General features: G+C 40.7%; 1 protein-coding gene across 5 annotated transcripts in view; it reads left to right on the forward strand.

Annotated features, from left to right (window-relative positions):
* The window catches only part of PIP5K1B (phosphatidylinositol-4-phosphate 5-kinase type 1 beta), a 349,897-nt gene that overhangs the window by 111,090 nt on the left and 211,534 nt on the right, over positions 1-27,273 (forward strand). For 4 of the 5 annotated variants that reach the window (XM_057548627.1, XM_007182239.2, XM_007182240.3 and 1 more), the window contains exons 2-3: positions 21,232-21,316; positions 24,475-24,543. In XM_057548627.1, the coding sequence (XP_057404610.1) occupies positions 24,475-24,543 (69 nt within the window). In that variant the 5' untranslated portion in view covers positions 21,232-21,316. Of the gene's footprint in view, positions 1-21,213; positions 21,317-24,474; positions 24,544-27,273 lie in introns of all 5 variants that reach the window. The other variant, XM_057548626.1, reaches the window with a different exon arrangement.

Below are 27,273 nucleotides of genomic sequence, written 5' to 3' on the forward strand. Positions count from 1 at the left end.
GAATAATAGAGATGACTTACTCATTTTTGCCGTAAATGTTCAGTGAATACCTAGTATGCACCAGGCACTGTTCTAGGGGCTGGGGATACAAAGAGGGGTGGGCAAGTCTTTAAGCTGCTCTTGGTGGGGTACACACATAGAAATTAAAAATGGGCAGTGCTTTGCTGCAATATAGACATATTTCCAAGATTCTATAAGAATACAGAGGAAGGAAATACAAAGGTGTTTACAAAAGAAGCAAGTCTTTAGCAAGTTGATAAGTGAGGAGGTATCCTCCAAGGGGAACATGAAGAGGGTCATGTAGCATGTGCAAAGAACAGAGCGTATTCCAGCAATTTCCAGCCAACAAGAATTTCAGTGCTCATTTAAAACAAATAATTAATTCTTAAGTTTTTAAAAAATTTTTTTCACTAATTTAATGTTTTCTTATTTCTCTATATTTCTGATTTTTAAAAACTGAATTATTTAATTGTTTCTTTCTTTTTAGGAAGTTATGAAATCATTTGATCCTAAAAGAGTAAATGAAATGAACTTGGCTTAATGAGGTGTTCTTGTAACTGCTTCCATCTCAATCACATTCTTTTTCTCCTGCCTTGGATTTAATAGCTTAGAAATTATGGCTGTAGATTAAAAAGGAGATCAAAAGATAGAATAGGCAAAGACTATGTAGATCAAATTATCTGAGAATTTTTTCATGCTCTTAGTAATATTCCAAAATATCAAGATCACTGTGTGCATCTGTTGGTCTTAGCGTTGGAAAAGCCTTGGGCTATACATTCTGAGATTTCAAATAAAGTGGATTTATAGTGGAAAGGAACCAGAGTGTTAGACTAAATAGATACATTGTAACAGAGCCATAATGATCTTATTTAGATATTTTCCACATTAAATAAGGCATGTAGTACTGCTCTGTTATTGTCATGATTTTTTAAAATAAATGAATTTGTATCCATGGTAGTTTTTTTTTTTCTTTTTTTAAATTCTCCATGGAGTACCACATGCAAATAAAATAATCTGTTGGAGCCCAGATTTGAGTTAAGCTTCCTCAAAGTATAATGATTCCTTCATTAATTTTAATCTTGTTTTATAAGCAAGAATTTTTTTAAGTTTAGGAAGCCTAATTAACAACATTCTGGAGAGCGATAATTGGGGTGAATTTCTAATATGGTTGTAACATTGTTCACTTGGTAAATATTTCTTAAGCACCTACTCTAGGCCAGACACCGACCTTTCATTGACAATTTTATCTCAGTTTTCTAAAAGACACATTAATTCTACCTTGCTTCATGGAGTTTATATTATAGTGAGAGGTAACAGACCAAAAAAAAAAAAGAGGAGAGGGAGGGAGGGAAAGAGAGAGAGACAAACAACGGAATCCTTGCCAACTACAATAAAGATTAGGAAGGAAGTAAATGAGGGACTGAGAACTTGAATGATAGAGAAGCACCTGTTCTGTACAGGCTGGTCAGGGAGAAGCATTACAGACCTGGAGTAGCGTGTGCAGAGCCCTTGAGCTAGAAAGAGCTTGGTGTGTTTGAGGAATTGCAGTAAGGCTAGTGGGGCTGAAGCCTAGTGAGTAAGCGGAAAAACAGCATGAGATGATGTTGAAGAGCAGGGTAATCAGCAGATCCTACAGGGTCTTACAGGCCAAGGCCAGGAGTCTGGATTTTATTCTAAATGCAATGGGAAAGCATTAAAGGGTTTTACACAAGAGACTCACCTGAACAGATTTCCTCTTCATGATCGTTCTTGCTTGTGGAGAATGGAAGCGGAGAAACCCATTGGGAAGCTGTTGTATTCATCTAGGCAAGAGATGCCAGTAACGGGGACCCCAAGGGGTAGCAGTAGGATGGAGAGGGGAGGATGAAGAGGGGAAGGTGGTTGTGAGACATCAGCAGGACTTGGGGGAGGGCGTGGTGAGGGGGGAGGGGGGACAGCAAGCATGATTCCTAGTTTACTCACTTGGAGTAAAAAGGGGGATGGAGTGACGTTGAACGAGATGCGAGATTGGAAGGGGCAGGAGTAGGGGTGTTTGAGTTCTGTTTAGGATGTATTACGTCTAATGTACTTGTGAGAAGCACCAAGGGAGATATCACTTGGACATGTAAGCCCAAAGCAACGGAAAGTGACGCTCTAGCTGAAATTATATTTGAGATGACCACACTACCCATTAGAATGTTAGCTTGAATCGATTTTTTAAAAGTGTTGGGAGTGTGATTGATAATACTGAAACCCTCTCTCTGTAGTGCATATCCTTTGTTCATCAGTGACTCAGTTTAGGGCGCACGCCAGTTGTGAAAATGAACCAAGTGGTGACTCTTCTCTTATTCCAAACACATGGCACACAAGACCTTCCCTGCAGAACTTTCCAGATTCATGCCAGACCCCTCCCCAACATGTACCTCTGTATTTCCACCGTGACAAATAACTGGTAATTTCCAGAAGGCACCATGTTATCCCACCTCTGTGTCTTTGCAAATGCTGCTCCTGTGTCCTGGAAATAGCCATTCCAGCTTTTTCTACGTTGCTCTCTGCGAGTCATTTAAGATACAACTCAGGTAGGAATCACTTCCTTAGAGGAGCCTTCCTGGAATCCAGGTAATGTGCCCCTTCCATGTGCTCCCCTGGGCAACCTGTATCCGCCCCATCTCAGTGCTGATTACACTGTTTTCTGACTGCCAGCTGGTCCTCCTGTTTCTTAGGCAAAACTCTCTTAAACCCAGGCAAGAGGGGCCCTGTTCTTGAGGTGTTTAGGTGTAAGCATTCCAAGTGTCAGAATATTTTGAGCTGTTGTCTCCATACCTATATCTCCTTCTTCAACCTCCCTCCGAATCCCAGACAGGAAACTTGACCCAAGTCACTGGTGTCCGTGCCCATTCCCAGTGCTCTCAAGGCTCTCTCAGTTAGCACTTGCTGCTGCCACACAGGTAGGTGGTTCAGAGGTATTTTAGGCTGTCACTGTTCCTCTGCCTGCCTGCCTGCCTGCTGATAAGGTGAATTGAAATCGTGTGTATGGGGGAGGGTGGCTTGCTGCCTTCCTTGAGCCAAGACACAGTCGTCCTGAGCTTCTGATGGAAACTCCCCACGTAGGGCTATTCAAGGGGAAACGACAAGCCTGGGCAGCAGAGAACTTGGAATTCCAGGGAGACTTAGTGGTATTAACACTAGGAAAAGGGCACATATTTTTCCATGGATTGCTAATAATCAAAACAATGCTCGATCCTTCCTGGGTTGCATTCCTGCATTTAAACATCAGAGATTTATCCTTTTCCTTGACGTTAAGAGGGTATGTTTAGTACTGAGATACCAGCGTGGTGGTGAGCTTTGAGGTAGCCTGCCAGGTGTGTGGGATTTGAAATAAATCCTAAAGCTGAAGATTGGGGATTTTCCCCCCTATTTTCAAAGCCATAGGAATTGAAATAGTTGAATAATAAGATTGAAAGTTACTCCTGTGAACTTAATACACCACTTGGAAAGAAATCTTTGCCTGAGTGGACTGAGTCTCATCCAACAGATAAGTGAAAATCCAGACAGTTTTCACTTAAAGGTAAGGTTGCTTTGCAGCATAGATATACCCCAGTAGGGTTTGAAGATGAAGAACAGCGCACTCCAAGAGAAGCCCAATCTCAGATTGAAGTTCACTCCTTAGAACGGCTGCTCCACAGGGTCTTCTTATTTTGTTCTGTGACTCATGCTGTGTTGAATTCTGCTGGAATGAATGACGTAGGCTTGCCCCAGGGTATCACAGCCCAGTTCAGCCCCTGTGCCATAGAAGCAGTGAGGGGATGGAGAGCAAGGCAGTGTGTGAGCATACCAGAAAGCAGATTAGAAGACACTCCAAAGGAACACAGTGGGCATCTCTGGGCGGTGAGATTGCTGGCCAGTTTTATTTTCTGTGTGATTTTCTATATTTGCCCAATATTTCTATAATAGATATGAGTTGCATTTATAGCCATATTTTTTTAAATGTTCAAAAAGAGATCCATTTGAAGAAAATGAGATGCGGGGAGGGATAAATTAAGAGTTAAGGATTAACAGATACACACTACTATATGTAAAATAGGTAAACAACAAGGACCTACTGTATAACACAGGGAACTATATTCGACTTATTGTAATAACCTATAATGAAAAAGAATCTGAAAAGTAATTCAGTATATATATACACTGAATCACTTTGCTGTACACCCAAAACTAACACAGCATTGTAAATCAACTGTACTTCAGTTGTGTGAAATAAACCTAAAACAGGAATGGAAAGAAGGAAAGAAGGAAGGAAGGGAGAGAGGGAGGGAGAGAGGGAGAGAGGGAGGGAGGGAGGGAGGGAGGGAGGAAGAGAACTCTTGTAGAAGTATTTGGGATGCAAAATCACCGTCCTAGTTTTTCATCTTGTTTCTCACTCTGAAAACCAAACATTCATTTATTATCCAATGCTAAAAAGAAAGAAGAAGAAAACATTTATGAAGCATTGACTTAACTGAAAATAAGTAAGGACTGAAAATAAGACCTCCTTTCTGTACTCAAGATAGCTTATCTAAGAAGTGTGGCAGACATTCTTATATGTACATTCATCACACTTTCAAGTCCGTGTGCCAAGCACTGTGCTAGGTTCTGTGATTTACAGAGAAATACACAGAGGTTATTGCCCTGAGAGGGCTGATAGTGTAGTGGAAAGAAAAGAAATTGAAACTGATAATCACAGTATAATCAAAGTGTCACAATAGGGGCGGGACCAGGGCACCATGGGAGCACAGAGAGGCACTGAGCCCTGACTCGGGAGGAGGAAGGGTGGATTCGTAGAAGGAAGCAATGCCTTAGGTGCATCTTGAAGAATAAGAAACACCCAGCTGGGGAGGGGGTGGAGGAACAGTGGCATGTCAGGCTCTGGAGAGTGTGCAATGGAAGGAGGCAAGAGAGCGCTATGGCTTCTGAGAACTGCAAATCATCCCATATGGCAGCAACCATCCTGGGGTGGGCAGCAAGGAGAGATGAGTTAAAGAGGCCAGGTCATGAGAGGTCATGTGCTGTGCTAAAGACTTTGAGTTCCACCCTGAAGCAGTGGGAAGCTACCACAGGATTTTGAAGAAGGAGAGCGGCATAGACAGATTTGCATTATAGAAAGATTCTTCTCGCAATAGTGTGCCCCAGCGAGGCAGACTAATTAGGAGGCTGAGGCAGCAATCTGTGCAAGAAATAAAGAAGTCTCAATTAAGATAGTAACAGGGGAAATGCTGAGAAAGAATCAAAGAACATTAAGGAGATTGATTTAAAAGAATTTGATTGATGGGCTGTGGGATGAGGTTAAAAGAGGAGTCGGGATGACCCCTTGGTTTCTGGCTTGGACAACTAGATGGATGATGGCAGCATTCTCTGAGCGGGGAGGATTGTGATAAACTGTAGAAGTTATAGTGCCCCTAAGATGCTATATAAGAACCCTGAAAGCAACTGAAAATATAGATCTGGAGCTCAAGAAAGAGATGTAGGCTCAAGAGTTATTGGGGACTCTTCCAAGTAGGTGGCAGTTGAACCCTTGGGTAATGGAAGAGATTATGCAGAGGAAGTGAGAAGAGGAGAATACAGAAGACCATGAGGAACATGAATTTTAAGAGGCAGCCCAAGAAGAGGGAGCCTGCCAAAGAGACCAAGGTGTGTTCAGAGAGGCAGGGGGAAAGCCGGCTATATCAGGAAGGGAAAACCAGGTATATGTGGAATCCTGGTTCAGGCTCCCTCTCAAGCCTGCCATCCATGGAAGAAAGGGCAAAGAGCAAGTGACAAGTGGCAGAAATGCCCACACCAGCTGAGTTTGCCTCTAACAAGTCTCCCTGGACATAAACGTCTGCCAACATTTCATTTGTAAAACGTCTGGGAATATAAGTTTTCTGTTTGTTTAACTGGGCGTATTGCCTCCCCCAAACAAAATCAGGCTTCTGTTAGTAAAGACCATGAGGAAGGGGATTTGGGGTAGGCAAACGACAGTGTTGGCCATGCGGGGTAGCCAAGGGAGGAGGCGCTGTCGATGGAGGAAGACTGGTCATTCATCAGTTCAACACAGATTTCAGAGCCCACCGTGTGCAGGCTACTCCAAGGTCAATGCTGCGAAGAAGTCCAGAAAGGTGACGAATGAAACTTCATGGGTGAAGCAGCCAGTAGTCTACTTGTGAAGTTGCAGTGGTTATGGGGGTGGCTGGATTGCTGGTGCATCCAGAAGTGAAGGGGGAGGGGGAGGAAGTCAAGGCAAGGAGCGTACACTGGTCTTTGAAGGATTTGATCTTGAGCGTAAGGGGAGTGAGAGAAGGTTGCAACCAGAGGAGGGTGTCAGGGTGAAGAAGAGGTGTCAGGGAGAAAGGGTCTCAGGAAAGGTATTAACATGCTCATATTCCCAAGGTAAAGAGCCAGATGAGAGAAAGCGGTTGAAGACCCAGGTCAAAGGATAACTGATGGAGAGAGGGCTCCAGACTGGTGTGTGCGGGAGGGAACACAGAACATTCCTTAGCTGTGCATTAGAGAGGAGGCGAGAGCCCCAGACTAGAGAGAAGGTTGGGAATCAGTGTGTGAGAGTTCACAGGTGGGGAAGGCAGCAAATGAAGGGACCATTCATCCCTCTGTGAAGCAGGAGGCAAGGTGCAGAGACTGTCAGGCAGGGGACTTAAGGAAATAAGTGAAGTCTTAAAATAGGCAGTATTCGTAGAGTGGTTAGGAGCCCTTCTTTGGAACTGAACAATCTGTATGCTCACATCGTGGTTCTGCCACTTAACTGTGTGAATTTGGATAAGCTATTTAACCTCCCTGTGCCTTAGTTTTCTCATCTGTAAAATGAGGGTAATAACAGAAGCCTGTTACCTGGAGTCGTTGAGAGAATTAAATGGGTTGATTAACGTACGTTTAACTGTGCCTAGCACAGAAAAAGTGCTCCATGTGTATTAACTCTACTAATTACTATGAGCAAGACTGAGAGCAGATGCAGCCTGGGGTCACACAAACCCCAACATGTAAGTGGGTGATGGAGATTCTGCGAGCACAGCCAAGGAAGCACTCTGTTCTTCTAGAACAGAAGGATAGAAGGCATCAAGGAAGTCCTCAGAGACAAAAGGCACGTGACTGACGCACAGGTCACGGAGAGCAAACACTGGGCTTAGGCAAGAGGCTGCGGAAGAGCAGATGCTCTCCTGAGACTTGAGAGGGAGTGGGTGAGGTGCGGGGAGCGGTGTGCGTGTGTAAAGGCTCCTTCCACCTGCGGTGAGGCAGGAATGGGCAGGTGGAGCGGAGCCGTGAGCCCTAGACTTCGCGGGGCCTCGAGTGCTGGGAGCCTGCCCTGCGGCCACGTGAGGTTTGGAATCACAGCAGTGACAGGATCCGCTCCGGCTCACGGTGCGCCTGCTGGTGAGAGTAGCCGAGGAGGAGGAGGATGGTAATAATAATAATGCTACAGTTATGGAGTGTGTGCTCCATGCCCGGGACACCGTGACTGCTTTACATATTGGTCCCTCCTTACAGCTGCCCTGTGAGAGAGATACTGTCATTTCCCCCATGTCTCAGATGAGGAGGCTATACAGCCGGTGAAGCCGGGCAGCCTGACTCCATCCCACTTCCGTGACCACTTGGTTGTCAGCACCTTGCCCATTAGGGCGTGACTCGGAGGAAAGGGTGGCAGGTGGAGGACGGGGTGAAGACCTCAGTTAAGCCTGTGGTAGCTTTTTTTTTTTTTAATTTTACTTTTGGTTGCATTGGGTCTTCGTTGGGTTGCACGGGCTTCTCATTGCAGTGGCTTCTCTTGTTGCGGAGCACAGGCTCTAGGTTCAAGGGCTTCAGTAGTTGTGGCTCGCAGGCTCCAGAACACAGGCTCAGTAGTTGTAGCACACGGGCTTAGTTGCTCCCCGGCATGTGGGATCTTCCTGGACCAGGGCTCGAACCCGTGTCCCCCGCATTGGCAGGCGGATTCTTAACCACTGCGCCACCCGGGAAGCCCTGTGGTAGTTTATTGATAGTGGATTTTCTGTCTTAGTCAAGGAGAGTTTGGCCATAAGGATTAGAACCTCCTGCAAAGAGCTCAGGGGAATGGTGGATGTGTTATGAAGATACAGGGCTCTCCCAGAAGCCAGCTGCTAGCTAGGGAGCGTGACTAGATCCCAGGGCTGGGTGTTGGCAGGCGGTAGTAATATCTCTGTCTGTCTGGAAACACAGAGCCTTGTCTGTGCATCATTCTATAGTCTGATTAAATTGCCAGGTTCTCAGTTTCACTATCCTGTGACTTTGGCCGGCTCTGGCTCTCCTGACCTGAGAAGTCCAAGACCAACCCCACGTGACCACTTAGTCCCTGCGTTGTGGGAAAGTTCTCGATATGGATAACCCAGTGGTTCAGCCTGGGCCTAGTGTGGCCCCTCGGTTCATCCTGAGGCTGGAATGGATGTGGGGAGGGTACCACAGGCGGGGAGACAGCTGCTCTTAGAACTCCCATGATGGTCCACAATTAGGAAGGCTTGAAATATTAGTCACCCTGACTGGCCCCCAAATTCCCACAGGCCCTGGCAGTGCCTGAGTTCTGACCGTGTTTTCATTGTCAGCACCACTCAGGGCTCTGTCCTTTCAGTCTCGAGCTCAACCTGGCCTTCTAGGTTCTCACCACCGTGACCACTGCAGCAACTGCTGCGTTCACTCTTTCAATCCAGCCTTCTGTTCCCATTTCATCTTGTCTCCTTTTAAGCAATATTATTATTTTTAATATTATTGGCCTCCTACTCAAAAGCCTTCAGCAGGTGTTCTCTAGTTTTTCATATCTGTGGTTGGCTCCCAAGGCCATCTAGCCCGGGACTAATTACTATCTCCAACTTCATCCCCCACTATTAGGTCAGGACGATCTTCCTCTCTCACCAGGAGTAGTTTTCCCAGATGCACCCACCGCTGTCACCTGACAGCTGCTCCATCCATTAGGGTTGCCTCCTCCAGACCCTGTCACCTCCTCTTCTCTGAACAACTCCTTTAGTCTTGATTCTCCAGTTAAATTGTTGGTTTGTTGAAAACAACTCTCTGTCAGGATGCCTCAAACCTGAACACAGAACTTGGGAAATTTAATATTCAGGGACTAATAACTGATTTATGATCTCATGGCCTTGGGTTTTTGGGGTGAAGGTTTTTTTTTTTTTTGGTTTTTAATTTTTAATTGCATTTTTTAGAACATTCCATGTAAGCCCTCTGACTGTGATAATTGAATACCTGTTAGAAGCAAAGCCAAGTAAAAGGTATTAGCTCCTAATCCTGTTAAAGCCTTGCCCATTATTTCTGTGCTTTTGTTTTGGCTTCAGTTTTAAGCACCTTGACAACAGGGACCATCTTACTCATTGTCATTTCCCCCCAAAGTACCTACCGTAGAGGTGCTGGAATCAATGTTTGGGTAAATGAATACTCTTCTGGGTGAGAGTGTGTCATAAGTGGTCATCTCACCACTGTTTTCCCTCTATCTAGACTTTTATATTTGTGCCTCGTTTGAAACTTCTTTTATTACTTGTTGACTCTTAAGGTTATTAGCCTAGAACTCTAGAAAATTTTTCTCCTGCTCAGTCTCTTCGGAGCGTTTGCCATTCCCTTGAGCAGTGCTTTTCTTTGAGGGTCCTCTCTACCCCCATCTCTGTCCTTTCAGATTTCCCCTCAGACACACAGCCCCCAAACACTGGCAAAAAGAATGTGCTTTGGGGTGAACTACTACCTGTCCCTTGTTTGGGGGGCATATAGGAGATCTGTGTTGCTCTGGCTTTCTTTAAAGAAGATGAAATAAGCCCAGAAATGCCCTGAACACTGCTGCAGGAGCAAAACCAAATCGATCTGGGTTATTTTGTTTGGACTACTTCTTTTTACCAGTCATGACTGCTTTCATTCCCATATGGTTTACACAGTTATTATTATTGGAATAATTGAATAATTTCTGAGGCATATACTCTTGGGGGGAAAAAAGAGGAAAATAGCTTAGAAATAAAATGTGGACAGAAAGCATAATCTGGTAAATAAAAAATGAGAAAGTTTACAGTGTAGTAAGAATATAATGTTGTGAAGTCTACCCAATATCAAATGTCTAGTAAAACCTGGGAAAGAAAAAATGTAAGCATTATATAGAGGTAGAAAGTCCAACTCTGTGCAATTCTTAGTGACTGTCCCAGATGTCTCTGGGAAGAGACAAAAAAGTGACAATGTTTGTGAAGTCTTCATAGAGGCTTTTCCTTGTGCCAAATGGAAGCCCAGGTGTCATGACCATGTATGAATTTGCTCCTGACTTTCAGCTCTTTCCCCCACCCTCTTACCCTACCCCAAAACACGCACAAACACACAGTAGGTCTTTGTGTATTTAACATGAAAACCAGGGCAGGAGAAGATTGTACAATAATGGTGTCTTCCTGAAAGGCTGTGAGTTGCACTGGTCTGGAACCAACACACCCGTCACAGTTGTTTCCATGGGCTACTTTCTTCTGTCTAATGTTTGCAGTGAAGGCTTGGTTTGAAAAGACGTATGAATTCTTTCAGCACAACCTTTGTTGGGAAAATGAATTACGAGTGGTTCATTTTATGCTGAGCCTTTTGTCATCGCCATTTATAGCTATTCTGTTTATTCACTTGGTGAGAGCCATTCTGAGAGTTGATGTGTGTGTTTCGTGAGAGACTCTAAGAGCCCTGCAATTTGTTTTGATTGGTCTCCATTTGGATTCATAGCGAGCAGGTGCCATCGTTTGGAATTGGTTTTGGCAGCAGCTTGGTTATATAAATATTAGATACATGAAACGAAACCTCATTTAAATGATTTTCATCAGTAGGAATAGGGGAGCCTTACACTGACTATAAGAGCACCACGGTTCTATTTTTACAGCTTCTGAGCTTACAAATGTGTAACATACCATATGTCTGAACATATGTGTGTATAGGTGGCCTCCTTTGTGCAGATACTCAACATGCAGATCTTCTGCATTTCTTTGAGAGTTTATGCAAATATTCTAAAGAAATCAATATGAGCCTATGATTTCTTAATATAACAGAAATTTTTTCCCATTTGAAAATTATAGGCATTTCTACTTTGGAAAATCTGTCAAGGATTGTTTTCAGTTTGGTGTATTTTTGTTGCTTATATTTAAGCCTTGGAAAATAACCTATCACATTTTTAGGCCTTTGGTTTTTCCTGTCCTGTTATTGTTGTTGTTTGTTGCCAAAACCACATTAAAAGAGTATTAAACCCCTTCCAAGTGCACGGGAAGGACTACAATACTTCTTACCTCCCCAGCAAAACTATTTACAAGGCTGACATTTTCCTAAGAATGACTTTCTAGGTTTTCATGAAAACCATATACATTTTTTACAAATTTATTTTTATTTAGGCAACGGACTGAACAGGGGTTTGTGATCGTAGGTGGAATGAGCAATCTGGATGTCTGTTTGTAACCCTTTAAGTAACATCCTAAGCCTGCTTCTGGGTATATCCTTAAAATGCAAGATTTAAGATCTCAGAGAACACGCCGGAAAATGTGTTAAATATGCTTCATCCTGCTGGGGCTTTCTTTAAGCTGCCATGGCACCTGGCATCTTCCTCACCCTCCACCTCTCAACCTTGTGCCCCCCAGAAACTGCTCAGTTTCAGTGTTCCTCATAAATGAAGCTTTCCATGGTCCCTACAGGCTGACTTGGGCAGCTCTTTCTCCAAGAACCCTAGTAAAGCACGTGGCACGTTGTATTGTACCTGTCCCCATGTCTGCCTCTCCTGCTGCTGATGTGACTTCTTTGAGGACGAGAATCTGTATCTGTCTTTATGGCTCCAGGACCAAGCTCATAGCCTACCATGTACTGTTCAGTGATGTTGATGAATGCATGAAAAAGTGAACTAGTTTGATGGCAGATAAAATGAACTCAGAAGAGCATAATTTAAACAGAAATGATTAACATTAACAGGCAGACATGACCAAGGCCCAAATTGTGTTTTAATTGCTTTCTCTATTGGGAAATGATCTAGGAAATGTTACCATAGATAGCCTGAATGGCATGAAAACATTTGAATATGGCTAACTTGTGGAAGATCAATTCCCATAGGGCAGGTTGTACTCATGATGATCAAATGATTAGTGAGTCTCCTCCTCATTCCAAAGAGGATCTGAGGGGAGGCTCTACCCAAGAAACTTGGCGATGGCACCAAACCAGAAGCGCCACGTAACAGAGTCAGCAGGATTCATGGTAGAAAAGAAGTGGATAGGACCCAAGGTCATAGAGAATCAGTAGCACAGATGGACCAAAAACCAAAGCCTTCAGAGGCCTCTTGCACTGTTCTTCCCATTAGTCCTTGTTGCGTTGCTTCATCGGTGTTTAATGAAGAGGTTGTTTTCATGGGAAGATCAGTAAGGACTCATGGCTACTGCCCCTCGCCTCTTGTATCTATAGATTGGCCTACTTAGTTGGGTAATTTGATAATTAGTCATTTCCCCCCTCATTTGGCCTTGCATGAGGAGCAAACTCATCTGTGGCAAATTAAAAATACTGACTTCAATGGCCCTAGCTGGGAAATTAGAGGTTGAAAGGGTTGCATCTGACTAATTCGAATATGGCCCCCAAGTATAATATATCTAAAACCTTCGGTAACTGTAGAGTTTTTGTTCTTGTTTTTTTTTTAACACCTTTATTGGAGTATAATTGCTTTACAATGGTGTGTTAGTTTCTGCTTTATAACAAAGTGAATCAGCTATACATATACATACATCCCCGTATCTCCTCCCTCTTGCGTCTCCCTCCCACCCCCATCCCACCCCTCTAGGTGGGCACAAAGCACCGAGCTGATCTCCCTGTGCTATGCGGCTGCTTCCCACTAGCTATCTATTTTACGTTTGGTAGTGTATATATGTCCATGCCACTCTCTCACTTTGTCACAGCTTACCCTTCCCCCTCCCCGTGTCCTCAAGTCCATTCTTTAACTGTAGAGTTTTAAAAAGCTCCCCTACCACCTTGTAAACTCAGAAATGCCCTCCAGGTTGAGACTCACTGATGTTGAACACGTTTTACAGGAAATAATTATGTAAATTAATACTGTCAGCTAACCTCCTGATTGCATTTACAAATTGAAAAATGCAATGCAATATTTAGTAGACAGTCTTCCAACATTTTGTCAAATAACCAGGAGGGAGAGTGTGGTATGGTAGAATGAGCAGTAGATTTGAAGTCAGACAGCTCTGGATCAAGTCTCAGCCCCACCACCTCTTGACTTGACCCCAGGCAAATTGTCCCAAGTCACAGCCTCACTCCTACACTTAATGAAGAGGCTGCAGTAGACCCTGGCTACTTTGTAGTGATCTATTTAAGCTCTTTGCAAATCCCCAGAGTCATAAAAATAGAAATGTTTGTACCAGCTCCTAGCCTGCCTCCCAATCCACATTTTCCTTGGGAACCATGTATCTTGTGCATATCATTAGCTCATATCTGCTTTCCCACATTCATACTTTTATCTCATTTTTATATCTCATTCTGTAGCCCATCACTGGCCTGTTTGTCCTCAAAGCCATTCCTCACTCTTCTCCTGTTCTGTGTCACAGGTCAGGCATTCCTAGAGGATACATTTCTCGGGCTCCCTGTGTCACATGGTTTTCAGTAGACTGGCCCATGGGAGCCATAGACAGGGATTGCTGGGTAGATGGGCTGAGGGAGAATCTAGAGTGTATCCCCCTCTCTCTGTCCTGGGTAGTATCCCCAGCAGTGACTGTCTTCACCGTGCCTCCAAATGTACCCCCTCCTTCTGTAGTTCCAACCTCTTCCAGTTCACCCTCGCCATGATGTTCTGCAGATCCCTCCAACTTTTGAGGTCTGGTAACACCCCTTCCCTTGGTGTGCCTCTAGCCCTTGGGGTGCCGATGTTAGTCTCTGCATTTCATCACCATCTTTTGCTTAGCTTTTTAACTCACCCATCACTTTTATAACTAATTCCATGCCTTAAATTCTCTTTCTTTAACATACCCAGAATAGGTTCTGTGTTCCCTCCTGGACCCTAACATCTCTCTTGAAGTGATAAAACATATTTATTGCCCCTACTGCTTAGAGTAGCTTAGAAGAACCCAAGCCCTTGAAGCATACTGAAAAAACTGATTCCCCAGACCCACCATGCAGAGGCAGTGATTTAGTCGTTTTGGTGCATGGCCTGAGAACCTGAATTTTCATAAAGCTCCCCAGTGGTTCTGATGCTCAACATTGGTAAAGAGCACAGCAAACCAGGCTGAGATGGAGGGGTTTGGGAGTTGCTATATTTATTCACCACTAAGGGCTTCACTTCTGCAAACCAGCCTCACAGCGAGAGCCTCAGCAAAATTAAAAATGACTGCATCCCATGGATGTTATAGGACAGTCAGTTACAAGTGTCAGAATCACACAAGCTAAATTGAAGAATGCCAAAGGATTCGTTGCAGGATTAAATGAAATCTTTTTTGTGACAGCATCTCACACATAGTTGTTGCTCAATAAATCATAGTCTTTCCTTCCCTCAAATTGAATGAAAGCATAGAAATGTAGCAGGCTCTGAAATAGTATAAATTATTTATTCCTTATGCTAACAGAATCCAGATACCAAATACCAGAAAGGATAGACAAGCCATCAACAAGTCAAAAAAAATTTCATTGCTTGGCATGTATTATTGTTAGCTGAGCTGGTGTTTCAACAATCTAATCATATGACACTATAAATTGGCTCTGTTTAATATCAGAAATAATTTAAGAAAATAAGTTCTAACTGGGAGTCTCGTGTCAGATTACATATTAACACATCTCCTAAGGAGACCTGAGTCTTATGATTCTGCCCTTACTTGGCCATTAGAATTTCTGCATTCCAGACTCTTGCCAGAGACTATAATTTTGAGTGCTCTCCTGTCCAGTTTTTATCAAAAGGTTGGTCACGAGAAATAATTTTCAGAGAGCACTGCCTGAAGGATATGAAGTCCGTTCATTCCTCAGCTAGATAGCCTACATATTATTCATGGTTTAAGTCATCAGATCTCCGTGTAACAGCTTCTTGTCAGTTTCCCTTTGCTGGGCAGGATTGATGAAAAAAGACACATCTGTCCTTATGGAATTTTTGAACTATGTGTTAAAAGAGAAAACTCTCATAGGTTTCTAGACAGAGAAAACCAATAAGTTACCAAGACAGAAGCATCAGACTAGCATGAAACTACTCATCTGCAAGCCAGGAAGCAAGGAGACAGCAGTGTCATATCAATAGGGAGATGAAAGAAAGGGCTGGGAGCCAAGAATCCAAGAGATCTAGTTATACATGGGGACAAAGGAAAGACATTTCTGGATGTGGAATGACACAGAGCAGACCATCCATGTGCCACTTCTGAGGAACTACTTGAGAAGTTGTTCCAACTGAATGAAAATTGAATCAGAACAAAGGTGTTCGGATAGGAGGAGATGAAGAGCCAAAGAAACAATGATGAGCAATGAACCTTGTAAAACTTATAGTCAAGTGTAAATAAATGTTAATAATATGACTGTGAACTATAAATTGTTCATTAAGAAGAGCTGTGTCAACTAAGAGAAGCTTTTTAGTGGTTCAAAATGGAGCAGTCGGTGAGAGAGTAAAAATATTCCATATATCTCCTCTTGGGGAGGAGGAAGAGAAGAGATGTCATGGGTTGGGCTCTCTAGAAGCAGGCACTGGGACAGAGTTTTGGGTGCAAGATGTTTTTAGGGTCAAAAAAACATATATTGAAGTCCTAACCTCCAGTACCTGTGAAACATGATTTCATTTGGAAATAGAGTCTTCGCAGATGTAATGAAGTTAAGATGAGGTCATTGGGTGGGTCCTAATCCAATAGGACTGGTGTCAGTATAAGAAGAGGAAAATGCCATATGAAGGCAGACAACAGAGGCAGAGACTGGAGTGATGCAGCGGCATGCAAAGGAACGCTCAGGTTCAACGGCCACCACCATGCAGCTAGGAAGAGGAAAGGAAGGATGCAGTCCAGAGCCTGGGGGGAGCAGGGCCCTGCTGACACCTTGATTTTGGACTTTCAGCCTCCATAACTGTGAGAGGATGAATTTCCATCGTTTTAAACCACACAGTTTGGAGACTAATACAACCTTGAAAGGAGGAGGGGGGAAGCACAGTCAGGCAAGCAGAGGAAGAAGTCAGACTTCCATGTAGGACCCACAAAGCCGGGGCCAACTCAGTAGGGAGCTGCCCCATCGTTCAGTCACAGGCTGTGTGCAGCCCCAGAGAGGCCAGGGCCTGGGTGAGGTAGCTCCCTGCAGAGGCAGACCCTGAAAGGGCTGGCAGCCCGAGGTGTCTGCTGACCACACTCCTAGTGGTGAACAACCTTCCCTCCTTGAGGGGAGATCTGGGTGGCACAGGTCTGTGTCTAGCACAGTAGACCAAAGGAAAAATGCCTGGGTAGTGGGATGGCATAAAGTCATTTTATTATTATTTTTTTACTAGAAATATATAGACTCTTAATGGTTTAAAAATAGAAAGATAATTATGAGCAAAATATATGTGGAATAAAAAATTTCAATTAATGGGAAAAATAGAATTGTAAATTTTATTAACCCAGCAAGAAAGGAATGGATAAAAATAAATGCAGGAACCATAAATATAATTAATAGTAAACAAGTATGATGGAAGTAAACCAAATATAATCTAATCACAATAGATGTGAATTTGTTAAGTCCCCTTTCAAATGACAAAGACTCTTAGATTGGTTAAAAAAAAAAATCCAGTTTTAAGCTATTTGTCAGGAACACAGCTGAAACCAAATGACAATAACTAAAAAAGCTGAAGATAAAAAAAATGGACAAGAAGATGCCAAGCATGTGCAAATAAAAGGAAGGAAGTGAGGATATTAGCATCAACTAAGATGGACTCCAAGACCAAAATTATTAAATAAGAAAAAAAGATACTTTTGCAGATAAAGAGTACAATTCACAAGGACACTATTATACATATATCCTTTGTACACGGCCAGCATAGTTATGGAAATTTTAAGGCAAAAAATAAAAAGTAGAAATACAGGAGAATATGATTAACCTATATAACCATATCAGAGAATTTTACTGTATTTTTTCATAATTTGACAAAGTAGACGATGTTATAAGGTGGTAATAATATAGTGTTTTTCTACCCTATAAACAGGGCACAGGAACGTTTTTCTCTTGGGTCTACGGAACATTTACAAAAAATTATTTCTATGACCATAGGAAAAAACTTGAATTTGGGTGGGAGGGGAAATTTTACTTATCCCATATTGTGATCCCAGTGCAATAAGCAAGAATATGGCAATGAATGAAAAGATTAATAATTAAAATATAAATGCTTAACATTAAGAAACTCTCTTATAGATGATTCCTGGATCAAATTGAAAATCAAGTCCAAAATTACAAATTATTTGGAAATTAACTAAACAGAATACTTCACATCAAAATTTATGAGGAAATCATTAATATATTCAGGAATACTTTGTAGCCTAAGTGATTTTAATACTATTTTTTTAAAAAAGTGAAAATAAACTAGTGCATCTAAGAAATTCTTTAAAGCCCAAAGAAAGAAAATATTAAAAGCTAAAATTGGGGCTTCCCTGGTGGTGCAGTGGTTGAGAATCTGCCTGCCAACGCAGGGGACACGGGTTCGAGCCCTGGTCTGGGAAGATCCCACATGCCGCGGAGCAACTAAGCCCGTGAGCCACAACTACTGAGCCTGCGCGTCTGGAGCCTGTGCTCTGCAACAAGAGAGGCCGCGATGGTGAGAGGCCCGCGCACCGCGACGAGGAGTGGCCCCTGCTTACCGCAACTAGAGAAAGCCCTCGCACAGAAACGAAGACCCAACACAGCCAAAAATAAATAAATAAATAAATATTTTTTTAAAAAAAAAAAGCTAAAATTAATGGAAATGGCCACAAAAACAAATAATAGAAAAGGGAAGTCTGACTAACAAAAATACATATTTATAACATATATGCAACATATAATACATATACATTTTATGTCTATACACACACACACACACACACACACATATGCATACATGCACACACACACACCCCATCAGGAATAAGGAAAAAGACATTACCTGGATCCCAAAAGAATCGAAAGAATTCAGTAACAAAATATTATGTGTTAACGTTATGACAATAAATTTAAAAATCTAAAGGAAATCGATGGCTTTCTTACAGAATATAAATTATGAAAATTTGATTCAAAGAAAGGTTATAAATTCCAAGAAATGAATAATCCCAAAAAACTAAGTGCATATAAAAAGCCATCCAATTTTATGAAAAGCATTAATTTTTTAATACCAAAACCTGATAAAGATGGGAGAAAAATCATTCAATTTCAATTATGGAAATATCCTTTTAAAAATGGTAGCAAATCAAACCCAAGTTAGGGTTTTTCTAGAAATATATAATTTTTCATTGTGAAATTTCTCAATGTTGTATTTGGCACAGTAGAATAAAGGAGAACAATTATATGATTATATTAACTGATGCTGAAAATGCATTTGATATAATTCAGTAGACATTCCTAATAAAAAGTAAAGTAGAATATAGCAGAAAGAAGCTACTATGCTACCAAACAAACAAAAACATTATAGAGGCTGGTGACTACTGTAGGATTATATTATAAATACCAAGCACTACTACTGTTACTCAACTGCTATTATTCAACTTTTTTTTAGAAGTTCAGTGAATGTAATAGGAAAAGAAATAGAAGTAAGATGTATAAATATTGCAGGTAATGTGATTGAGACTCTACCTAAAATCTTTTAAAATTCTGTAAGAGGATTTGATTAAATGACTGGGTGAAAGATAATAGATGAAACCCAATCATTTTCTTTCTGTGAGTTAATAACCAGTTAGAAATGCAAATAGAAAAATCCCTATTTAAAAGCATGACAAACTAAAGTATCTGGGAATGAATTTAGTAAGACATAAGACAAAAACCAAAAATATGGTTGTAGTAAAAGATATAAAATAACATTTGAAGAAATAGAGAACTATACCATGATTTGAATAAGAAAACTTAAAATTCCAAAGATATTAATGCTTCCCAAAGTAGTATGTAAATTTAATATAATTCTAGTCAGAATTCCAACTTGGCAGGGGGTTGGTGGGGTGGACGTGTTTTCAGGTTAAGCAATGTGATTTTCAAGTCCATATAAAAATATAAACTTGGAAGAAAAATAGTGTGGGGAACTTGTAGCAGCAGCATGTTACTGCATTTAAGACAACATATTAGCTTAGAAATCAACAAGTAAGTCTTTGGAACAGAGAGCCTATAATATATTGAGGTATATAGGAAAACTTAATATTTGCTAAAGGAGGCATGAAGGCATGTCCTTCCAATAAGAAGAAGGTAGATTATAAAGTAAATGATGTTGGGGCAATTAGCTACCCATCTGGGAGAAGATGAGGTTAGATTCCATTTGAAGCAAAGGTCTAATGTTAAAAATGAACTATAAAGGTACTTGAAGAAAATATAGGAGAATACATGTAGTGTAACATCAGGCTTGGGAGAACTCTCCCAAGTAAGACAGTAAATCCACAGTCCATCTAGGAAAAATTAGTAGGTTTGACTATGTAAATATTTAAAATGTCTACCTGACAAGACACCATAAACAGAGCCAAAAGATGAACAATAGCTTGCAGCTCATATGACAGAGTTAATGTTTAATATACCAGGAGATCTTACAGATTGATTATAAAAGAAAAAAAGATAAACAGCACAGTATAAAAATAAGCAAAGGACATGAACTGAAAATGTAAATCACCAGTAAACCTATGAAGAGGGTAGGCCCCGTTAGTGGTAAGAGACTGTGAAGTAAAATGACTGAGGTGTCATTCTCTGCCCATTAGATTGGCAAACATTTTAAAGATGGCGAACATCCAGTGCTGATTAGTATGTCATTAAGCAGGTACTCATTATGCACTGTGGGACTCATTGCTTCACCCTTTTTACAGAAAAGAATGTAACAAAGGTCCTTCAAATACTTAATGCACTTATCAAGTTTGGATCAATTTCCAGGATTCTTTCCCACAGAAATAAAAGTACTAGAACACTAAAGATGTTTATGTAAGTCTGTTTATTCCTTCTCTGGTTACAGTAGCCAAATCTGGAAACAGTCTGCATGTTCGTCCAGGAGGGAGTGATTGCTTAAATGATGGTGTATCCATTTTGTGGAATATGGTACAATTATTTTTTTTTAAAGGTTACACCATAGGATTCCATTTGTAACATTTTTTTTTTTTTTTGGTTGCGCCGGGTCTTAGTTGCGGCAGGCGGGCGCCTCTTAGTTGTGGCTTGTGGGCTTCTTAGTTGCAGCTCGCTGACTCCTTAGTTGTGGCATGCGAACTCTTAGCTGCGGGATGCAAGTGGGATCTAGTTGCCTGATCAGGGATTGAACCCAGACCCTCTGTATTGGGAGCACGGAGTCTTAACCACTGTGCCACCAGGGAAGTCCTGATACAGTTATTTTCAAGTGAGAGAGATATATAATATAGATTTGAAAAATATCTTTAAAATGCTGATAGAAGTGGCTGAAATAAGTGTGTGCGTGTGTGTGTGTAAGCATAGGGAAGATTTTGGAAGGTTAGTCAACAAACTGTTACCATTGGTTATCTCATTGGGGCGAAACTGATGGGCCCTTGTTCATTTTTACTTTAGATTGTAGTTTTGAAATTGGTTACCATAAGCAAGTATCTCTTTTGTACAAAAACATAATTATAGGGCAAAAAGGTTTGTTGAACCGTCTTTGAAGTTGTGTTATTGAAACAACCTTCACGAAAATCACAGTTGATTTATCACAGGGATAATATTGCAAAATTATCCACACATCACGTGGGGTCTCTTTTATGAAGACCCACAGGAGAAATTTCCACTGCAGCCTCAATCCCCAATGTGGTTCATTTGAGCAACTGACTTGTTTTTATCTTATGAACATTGGGCATTTACGTAACTGATTATTTCTTCCTCTGCTGTGACCACTGGGAATCTCAGAGTCAAACTGGAGACTGACCAGGGTATTCCACAACTATACAGGATCACATGGCTCACATTCTGTGCACAGCCCATACCGCTGGTACCGTCTTGTTCCTCACCTTTACCTTCCCTTTATTTATACACACATTTCTTTATTTTAGTTTTAACTGATTGCATTGTGTGTATCCCTATAGCCACCTCTGATCTTTTCTGGGAGATGAAGTAGAGGTATGAATAAATAATGAATAGTGATTTCTATTTTAACAGGAACCTGGGAAAGAAAACAGTCTCAACAATGAATAGGCCGCTCATCACGACCAATTACAGATGACTTGCCATTTCATTTACAAAGGTAAGGAAGTACAGTCTATATTTTTAATTAATTCCAACGGACTCATTACAAGCCCTTACTCTTTTATTTTATATTTACAAATACTCTAAATCTTGTATCTAGTTCATGGCCTTTAACTTTGACATTATCAAATCGAAAACAAACAGCAAGCAAATAGGAACAGGAAATTTTGTGGATGTTGGCATGCCAAAAGGGGCAGAACCCAGGAGATGTGGTCTCTGCTATTAACTACTGTGTGTGGTTAAATATTTGACTAGCATTAGTGTTTTCCTTATTTTTAAATGTAGCAGTGCTCACTGCAGAATACTTGGAAAATATAGCAAAATATTAACATGATAACTCAAAGCATTCACAATCCCATCATCTGTAGATAATTACCAGTACTTCTGTGAATTTCTTTCCTCCTTCCTTTATGCATATGTAGAAATATATATGATTATAATGTTTTTAAAAGCAATGTTTTTAATCCATACTTACCTTGGCTTCCATAGTTATAAATGATGTACCTTAACGAGTGCAGAACATAGCAAGTCTAGGAAGAGACAGTAATTGTCACTGTGACCATTTTAATAGCCATTTGCAGTTGACCAGAGCATCCCCAAGCATCTCATTTGCCTCTCCTACATGGATGTCCTGGTGAATAAGTCCGTGTGACCTTTGTTAAACATCATCCTACAGAAACAAACAAACAAAAACCTTTGAATCCAGGTGATATCTCATGGTCTGCTTTTAACATTATTATCTGTTTTGTGCTGCTTAAAGGGAATTGTTTTTTAAAAATATATTAAGTTTACCTACTTCTCTTCTTTTCTACTGTCTAGTCAGGAATGATTTACAAAGTAATAAAAAAAGACTCATCATCTGTCCTTCATTCATGCCAATTTGTCAACCCCTCATTAAGACTGTATTTTCAAGCCCTTTCAGCATTGCTCTTGAAGTTTTTCGGTTTTAAAAGCTGCAAAGGCTTAGAAGTGAAATTACTGAAATGGCATTACTTTAGGGAAGTCTTCATTCTGTGGGCTCTATCAAACAGTTGAAGATTAAGGAAAATCCTACTCTTACTTATTAGTAGTAGTACATACTAAATTGCACAAACATACCCTAATACAGAAATAGGGATCAAATATCAGATAACTCCTTATATATTCTTATAGTGATTATGTAATTTGAGCTTTCCAGGGGAATGATACAGGGTTGGGTTTGGTTTTTACCCTGAACCTGATATTGTAAAACCTTTCAGATATTCCAATTCCACTAATATATTATTCAAAACTCATATTATGGAGTAACTAGAAAAATCAATTATTCTTTAAATAAATTAAGCAGATACAGTGTGGGAAGCAGTAGTGTATGAAACATCTGTCCTTGAAAACTTCATATTCAAATACGGACAGATTGAATGGAGACAAATGGAACTGAAAGTTTATCTAAGAGAATGCTTGGATTGGTGGGCAGTCATAGGTCTGGTGAGGTTGGCTTACCATGGTCCATTCTTTCATTTGCTTGGGTGGTTTTTAGTCACATCCAGCTCATGGCAGTCATTTATTTCCCGTACAGAGAAATGGCTGGCAGATCCTTAGGTTTAGTGCACACTATGTCTATTAAAAGCCCAAGATTTAAAATGTGCTTCAGAGGCTTATGAGAAAGTCAGAAGTTTTCTCCTCCATGGTGTATAGAACGCTCTTCATTGCAATTTAAGATAAGACCCTTAAATATCATGGCACCCTGAGTTATGTAGTTATCCTTGTTTACCACATAGGTAACTGGTTTTAAGAAATCAGATGAATTAGAAAATGTAAAAACCTTATTTTTAAAAGATGAGAGGAGCACATGTTTAAACATCTGACACCTCCCAATGAAAAATAAAATTCTGTCTAAAAGCATTGGAAGAAATCACAAAAATAGTCAATAGTTTTAAGTATGAAAAATGTAAAACTTCTCCATGTCATAATTATAAAACAAATTAAAAGACAGCAGCATGGATGATACTAATAATGTGCTTGTGAACAGATTAATAACCTTAATACATAAAAATCAATAAGGAAACCACTAATATTACTAGCCTTAATAGGTAAAAATCAATACCTAAGACCCCAATAGATCAGTGGACAAAATAATAGAAAAGTTGAAAGAAGAAATACAAAGAGCCAGAAAAAGATATACAAACAATGTTAACCTTCGCTAATAATTTTCAAGGATGCAAATTAAAATCAGGAGGTGCTTCCTTTCACCTGTCAAATTAGCACAGATAGTTAAAATGATAATAGTCATTGCTAAGCGTGTAATGAAACCAGCTCCCACTCATTGCTGATAGTGTGAATGGGTGTATTCTTCTTGGAAAGAAATTTAGCAATATGTGGTAAGAGCTTTCGATTTTTTAGTGACCTAGTAATTCTAGGAAACTAGTCCAAGAAAACATTGAAGGTGGACAAAGATAGAAGCACACAATCATTACTGTTGCATTATTTGTAGAAACAAAACCCCTGATCCACCTCAACTGTCCTTCAGTGTTGGCATTGTTAACTAAAGTATTAACGCACAATTGTGTTCACCCAGTGGTGTCTCTTGCAACTAGAAAAAATTATTCTTACAATGAGATTTTTATAATCAAATGGGAAAATGCTTATTACATAAGTGTTCAGCGAAAAATGCTGTGTTAAGATAGTATCATAATATTTTTAGTATGAAAGTGCATGGAACAAAAGGTGGAAACAAACATACCAAAATGTGAATAGTGGAGTTGCCCAAGGGCAGTAGAACTGGGTAATGTTTTTGTTCTGATTCATGTTTTTGGTACTTTCCAGATATTTTTACAGGAAGCATATATACCCAGAAGAATAGGGGAAAGAAATTAATTTTTTAAGGCTTTGTAGAAAGAAACTTATACACATATGATCTGGGCTTGGACTTCCATGGCCTCTTTCTTAGAGCATACGGAGTAAAATATGCTGCCAAAATGATTTATATGTAAAGCTTTATTTTGGAAAGACTGGGGAACACAGAATTTTTTTTTAGTATTCTGAGAAATCTCTTCCTTTCTTGGAGACAACAGCATAACAACAAAAATGTAATTAACCAAAACAGGTAACAACATTATTAGCATATTGTATTTCAGAGTAGAATATCTAAATTCAAATAGGTACATTTTTCTCTTGTAGATGTCGTCTGCTGCTGAGAATGGAGATGCAGCACCTGGGAAACAAAATGAAGAAAAAACCTATAAAAAGGTGAGTGAGTGTGTTATCTTCTTTTTCCAGCTCAAAAAGAGGAACACTTTTATTGCTTAGAATGCTAATATTGCCATAAGCCTTTTCTTCCTCCAAAGCATTTGTATGTAAGTTACCGCCTTAGTTTCCTATTTCTGTAACAAATTGCCACAAGGTTAGTGGCTTAAACAACATAAATGTATTCTCTTACAGTTCTGTAGGTCACAAGTCTGGCATGGGTCTCACTAGTTCAAGATCCAGGTGTCTACGGGGCTGCATTCTTTTCTAGAGGCTCCAGAGAAGAGTTCATTTCCTTGTCTTTCCCAGCTTCCTGAGGCTGCCTGCATTGTCTATATCATGGTTTCTTTCCAACTTCAAAGCCAGCAAAGGCCAGTTGAGTCTTTATCAGGCCCTATCACTCTGACACTTTAAAGGATGCTTGTGATTACATTGAGCCCTCCTGGATAATCCAGAATAATCCCTTTATTTGAAAGTCATCTGATTAGCAACCTTAATTTCTTCTCCACCCTTACTCCTCATTGTCACATAATGTAGCATATTCACAGATTCCAAGGATTTGAACATAGACATCTTCGGGGGGCCATTTTTCTGCCCACCACAGTTACCATGATATAGAACATTGACAGAAGGTAGTTACTTGAAAACCCTTTTTATTCCTAAGAAGAAGGCCCTTATGTGTGTGCAGTGTTCCTTTGTTCACTATGTGAATCTTTTAATTGACTTGCTACTTGCCACCATAATTTTAAACATTTTCTACCTTTAAAGAAGATTTTTTAGCATGGAATTTCATCTCAGTAGTTAACTATTGTCCCTTTTACAAATACTTTAAAATTAACTTTCTTTCCCAGCCCTGAAGCCCTGACCATGGGGTATGCTCCTTTTTAATGAGGAGTTTGATGACCAATTGGATTTTACCTGTGACTGAAGCCAATCCAGGTTAAGAACACTCTGATCTTGGGTGCTAGACGTGAGAAGGATACCAAAGGAGTTTATAAGGAACTTACAGTTGAGTGGGAGAGCCAAGACATGAAAACAGTTTCAGAACACAGTTGTCTATAACAAAGGTTCAAAAGAGGAGAAATCAATATGGGTTAGAGTTAATGAACGGGTTTAGGCTTTCTGTGTCAAGATTCATTGGGCAGCTGCCGGCAACACTCAGCTTCATGAGTGCTGTGATGTCCACGTGTTTTTAGGGAACACTCAGAGTTCATGGAACACTGTTATGCTCTCTGAGTTTCAATTATTTGCATGTGATTATTTAGGCTGCCTGCTTTTTGTTCTTCCAGTTGACCATTTCTCTAATCCATTATCAGTTCCTGACAAGCCCAGGAAGAGTAGCTAAAATCAGTTGGGAAGGTTAATGTCTTCAGCTAATGGCTGAGATAAGAATTCTGCTTTTAGCTGCTTAGAACAAACATGATGCCCATGAAGACAGGCGCTAAGGGCTGCCTGGCTTCATTACAGAGCGTAGTATTTCTGTTCTCAGTTCATTTATTGGGTGTCTTTCACAAGAATTGTAAATGCAGGGGCCTTAAGAGGCCAGGCAGATAACAAGGGAGTAAAACAAGCAGGGGGAAGGTGGTAAACAGGAGAATACACTCCTTTTATAAAGGGGACAGGTGGCCTTAAACGCGAGCTAATAGAGCTTTGCATGAGTCCTCGCCCAGGGTTGCCAGATAACTGATTTTTCAAGAAACCAAAAATGTAGATTCTGGTGTAAAATCTCCTAATTGTTAAAGATTGGCAACCGATTCAAAAGTGTTCAGAAATACACTCTGGAAGAAAGACTGTACATAGTGGAAGATAACAAAGACTCTGGCCCCTTCCCCAAATGATTCTCCTTTTAAAAACTTTCATGGTCTAGCAGAATGTTGCGGTTAGTTTTTGGACAGGAGTCCACCATGTCCCCAGGTGCTGGCCTCCTGAATAAAGCAACCTTTCCGTTCTTACCAAAAAAAAAAAAAAAAAAAATACACTCTGGAAAAAGCAACAAACTGTATCGATCATATCTGGTCCTCACATGGTGGCCAGTTTGCAATCTCTGCACTGTTTGGGTAGAGAAGTGAGATAGGAGAGGAAGATGTAAAAGATATGCGTGTAAGGCCCGGTCTCTGCTTCCTATATCCATACAATTTATTTAAGAGAAAAAAATAGATAGGAGGCCCATGTGAAAAAAATTAAATAACAGCTCAAAGTGGTATGAAGTGCCAAGACAAGTGGCATTTCACTTAATCCTCTAGCAAGTCCTGACAAGCCCCAAGTTCCTTACAGTCTTCTGGGGGAAAAGTCCTTTTCTTGGACTTGTTTGTTAGCAGAACATTTTGCTGGGATAAAAAGTTCTTACATGCCTCATTGCTTTTTGTCATGGCAGAAAATGCCACTCATTCGATGACTGTGCATTGACTAACCCAGTCATTTGTCTCAATGACGGGGAATCTGATGGGCACAGGCACAGAATCAGGGATGAACGTGATTTGTTGGAGGGACAGTAGAGTCTGACCTAGACAAAGCTACGTGTCATTGTTTGGGGAAAGCAGAGGCAATTTCAGAAGTATGGGCTGGCTCTAAGTGACAGCTAGCTTTGAGTGCTGGTTGGAGGAGTTTGCATTTCATGTTCTGAGCCAGCACTGTCCATTAGAACTCTTGGCAATGATGGAAATGTTCTATAATCTGTACTAATACAGTAGCTACAAGCTGTATGCGGCTATTGGGCACTTGAAATGTGACCCA

This window comes from Balaenoptera acutorostrata, chromosome 6 (genome assembly GCF_949987535.1).
Source record: "Balaenoptera acutorostrata chromosome 6, mBalAcu1.1, whole genome shotgun sequence".
In the NCBI taxonomy this organism is placed as follows: domain Eukaryota; kingdom Metazoa; phylum Chordata; class Mammalia; order Artiodactyla; family Balaenopteridae; genus Balaenoptera; species Balaenoptera acutorostrata.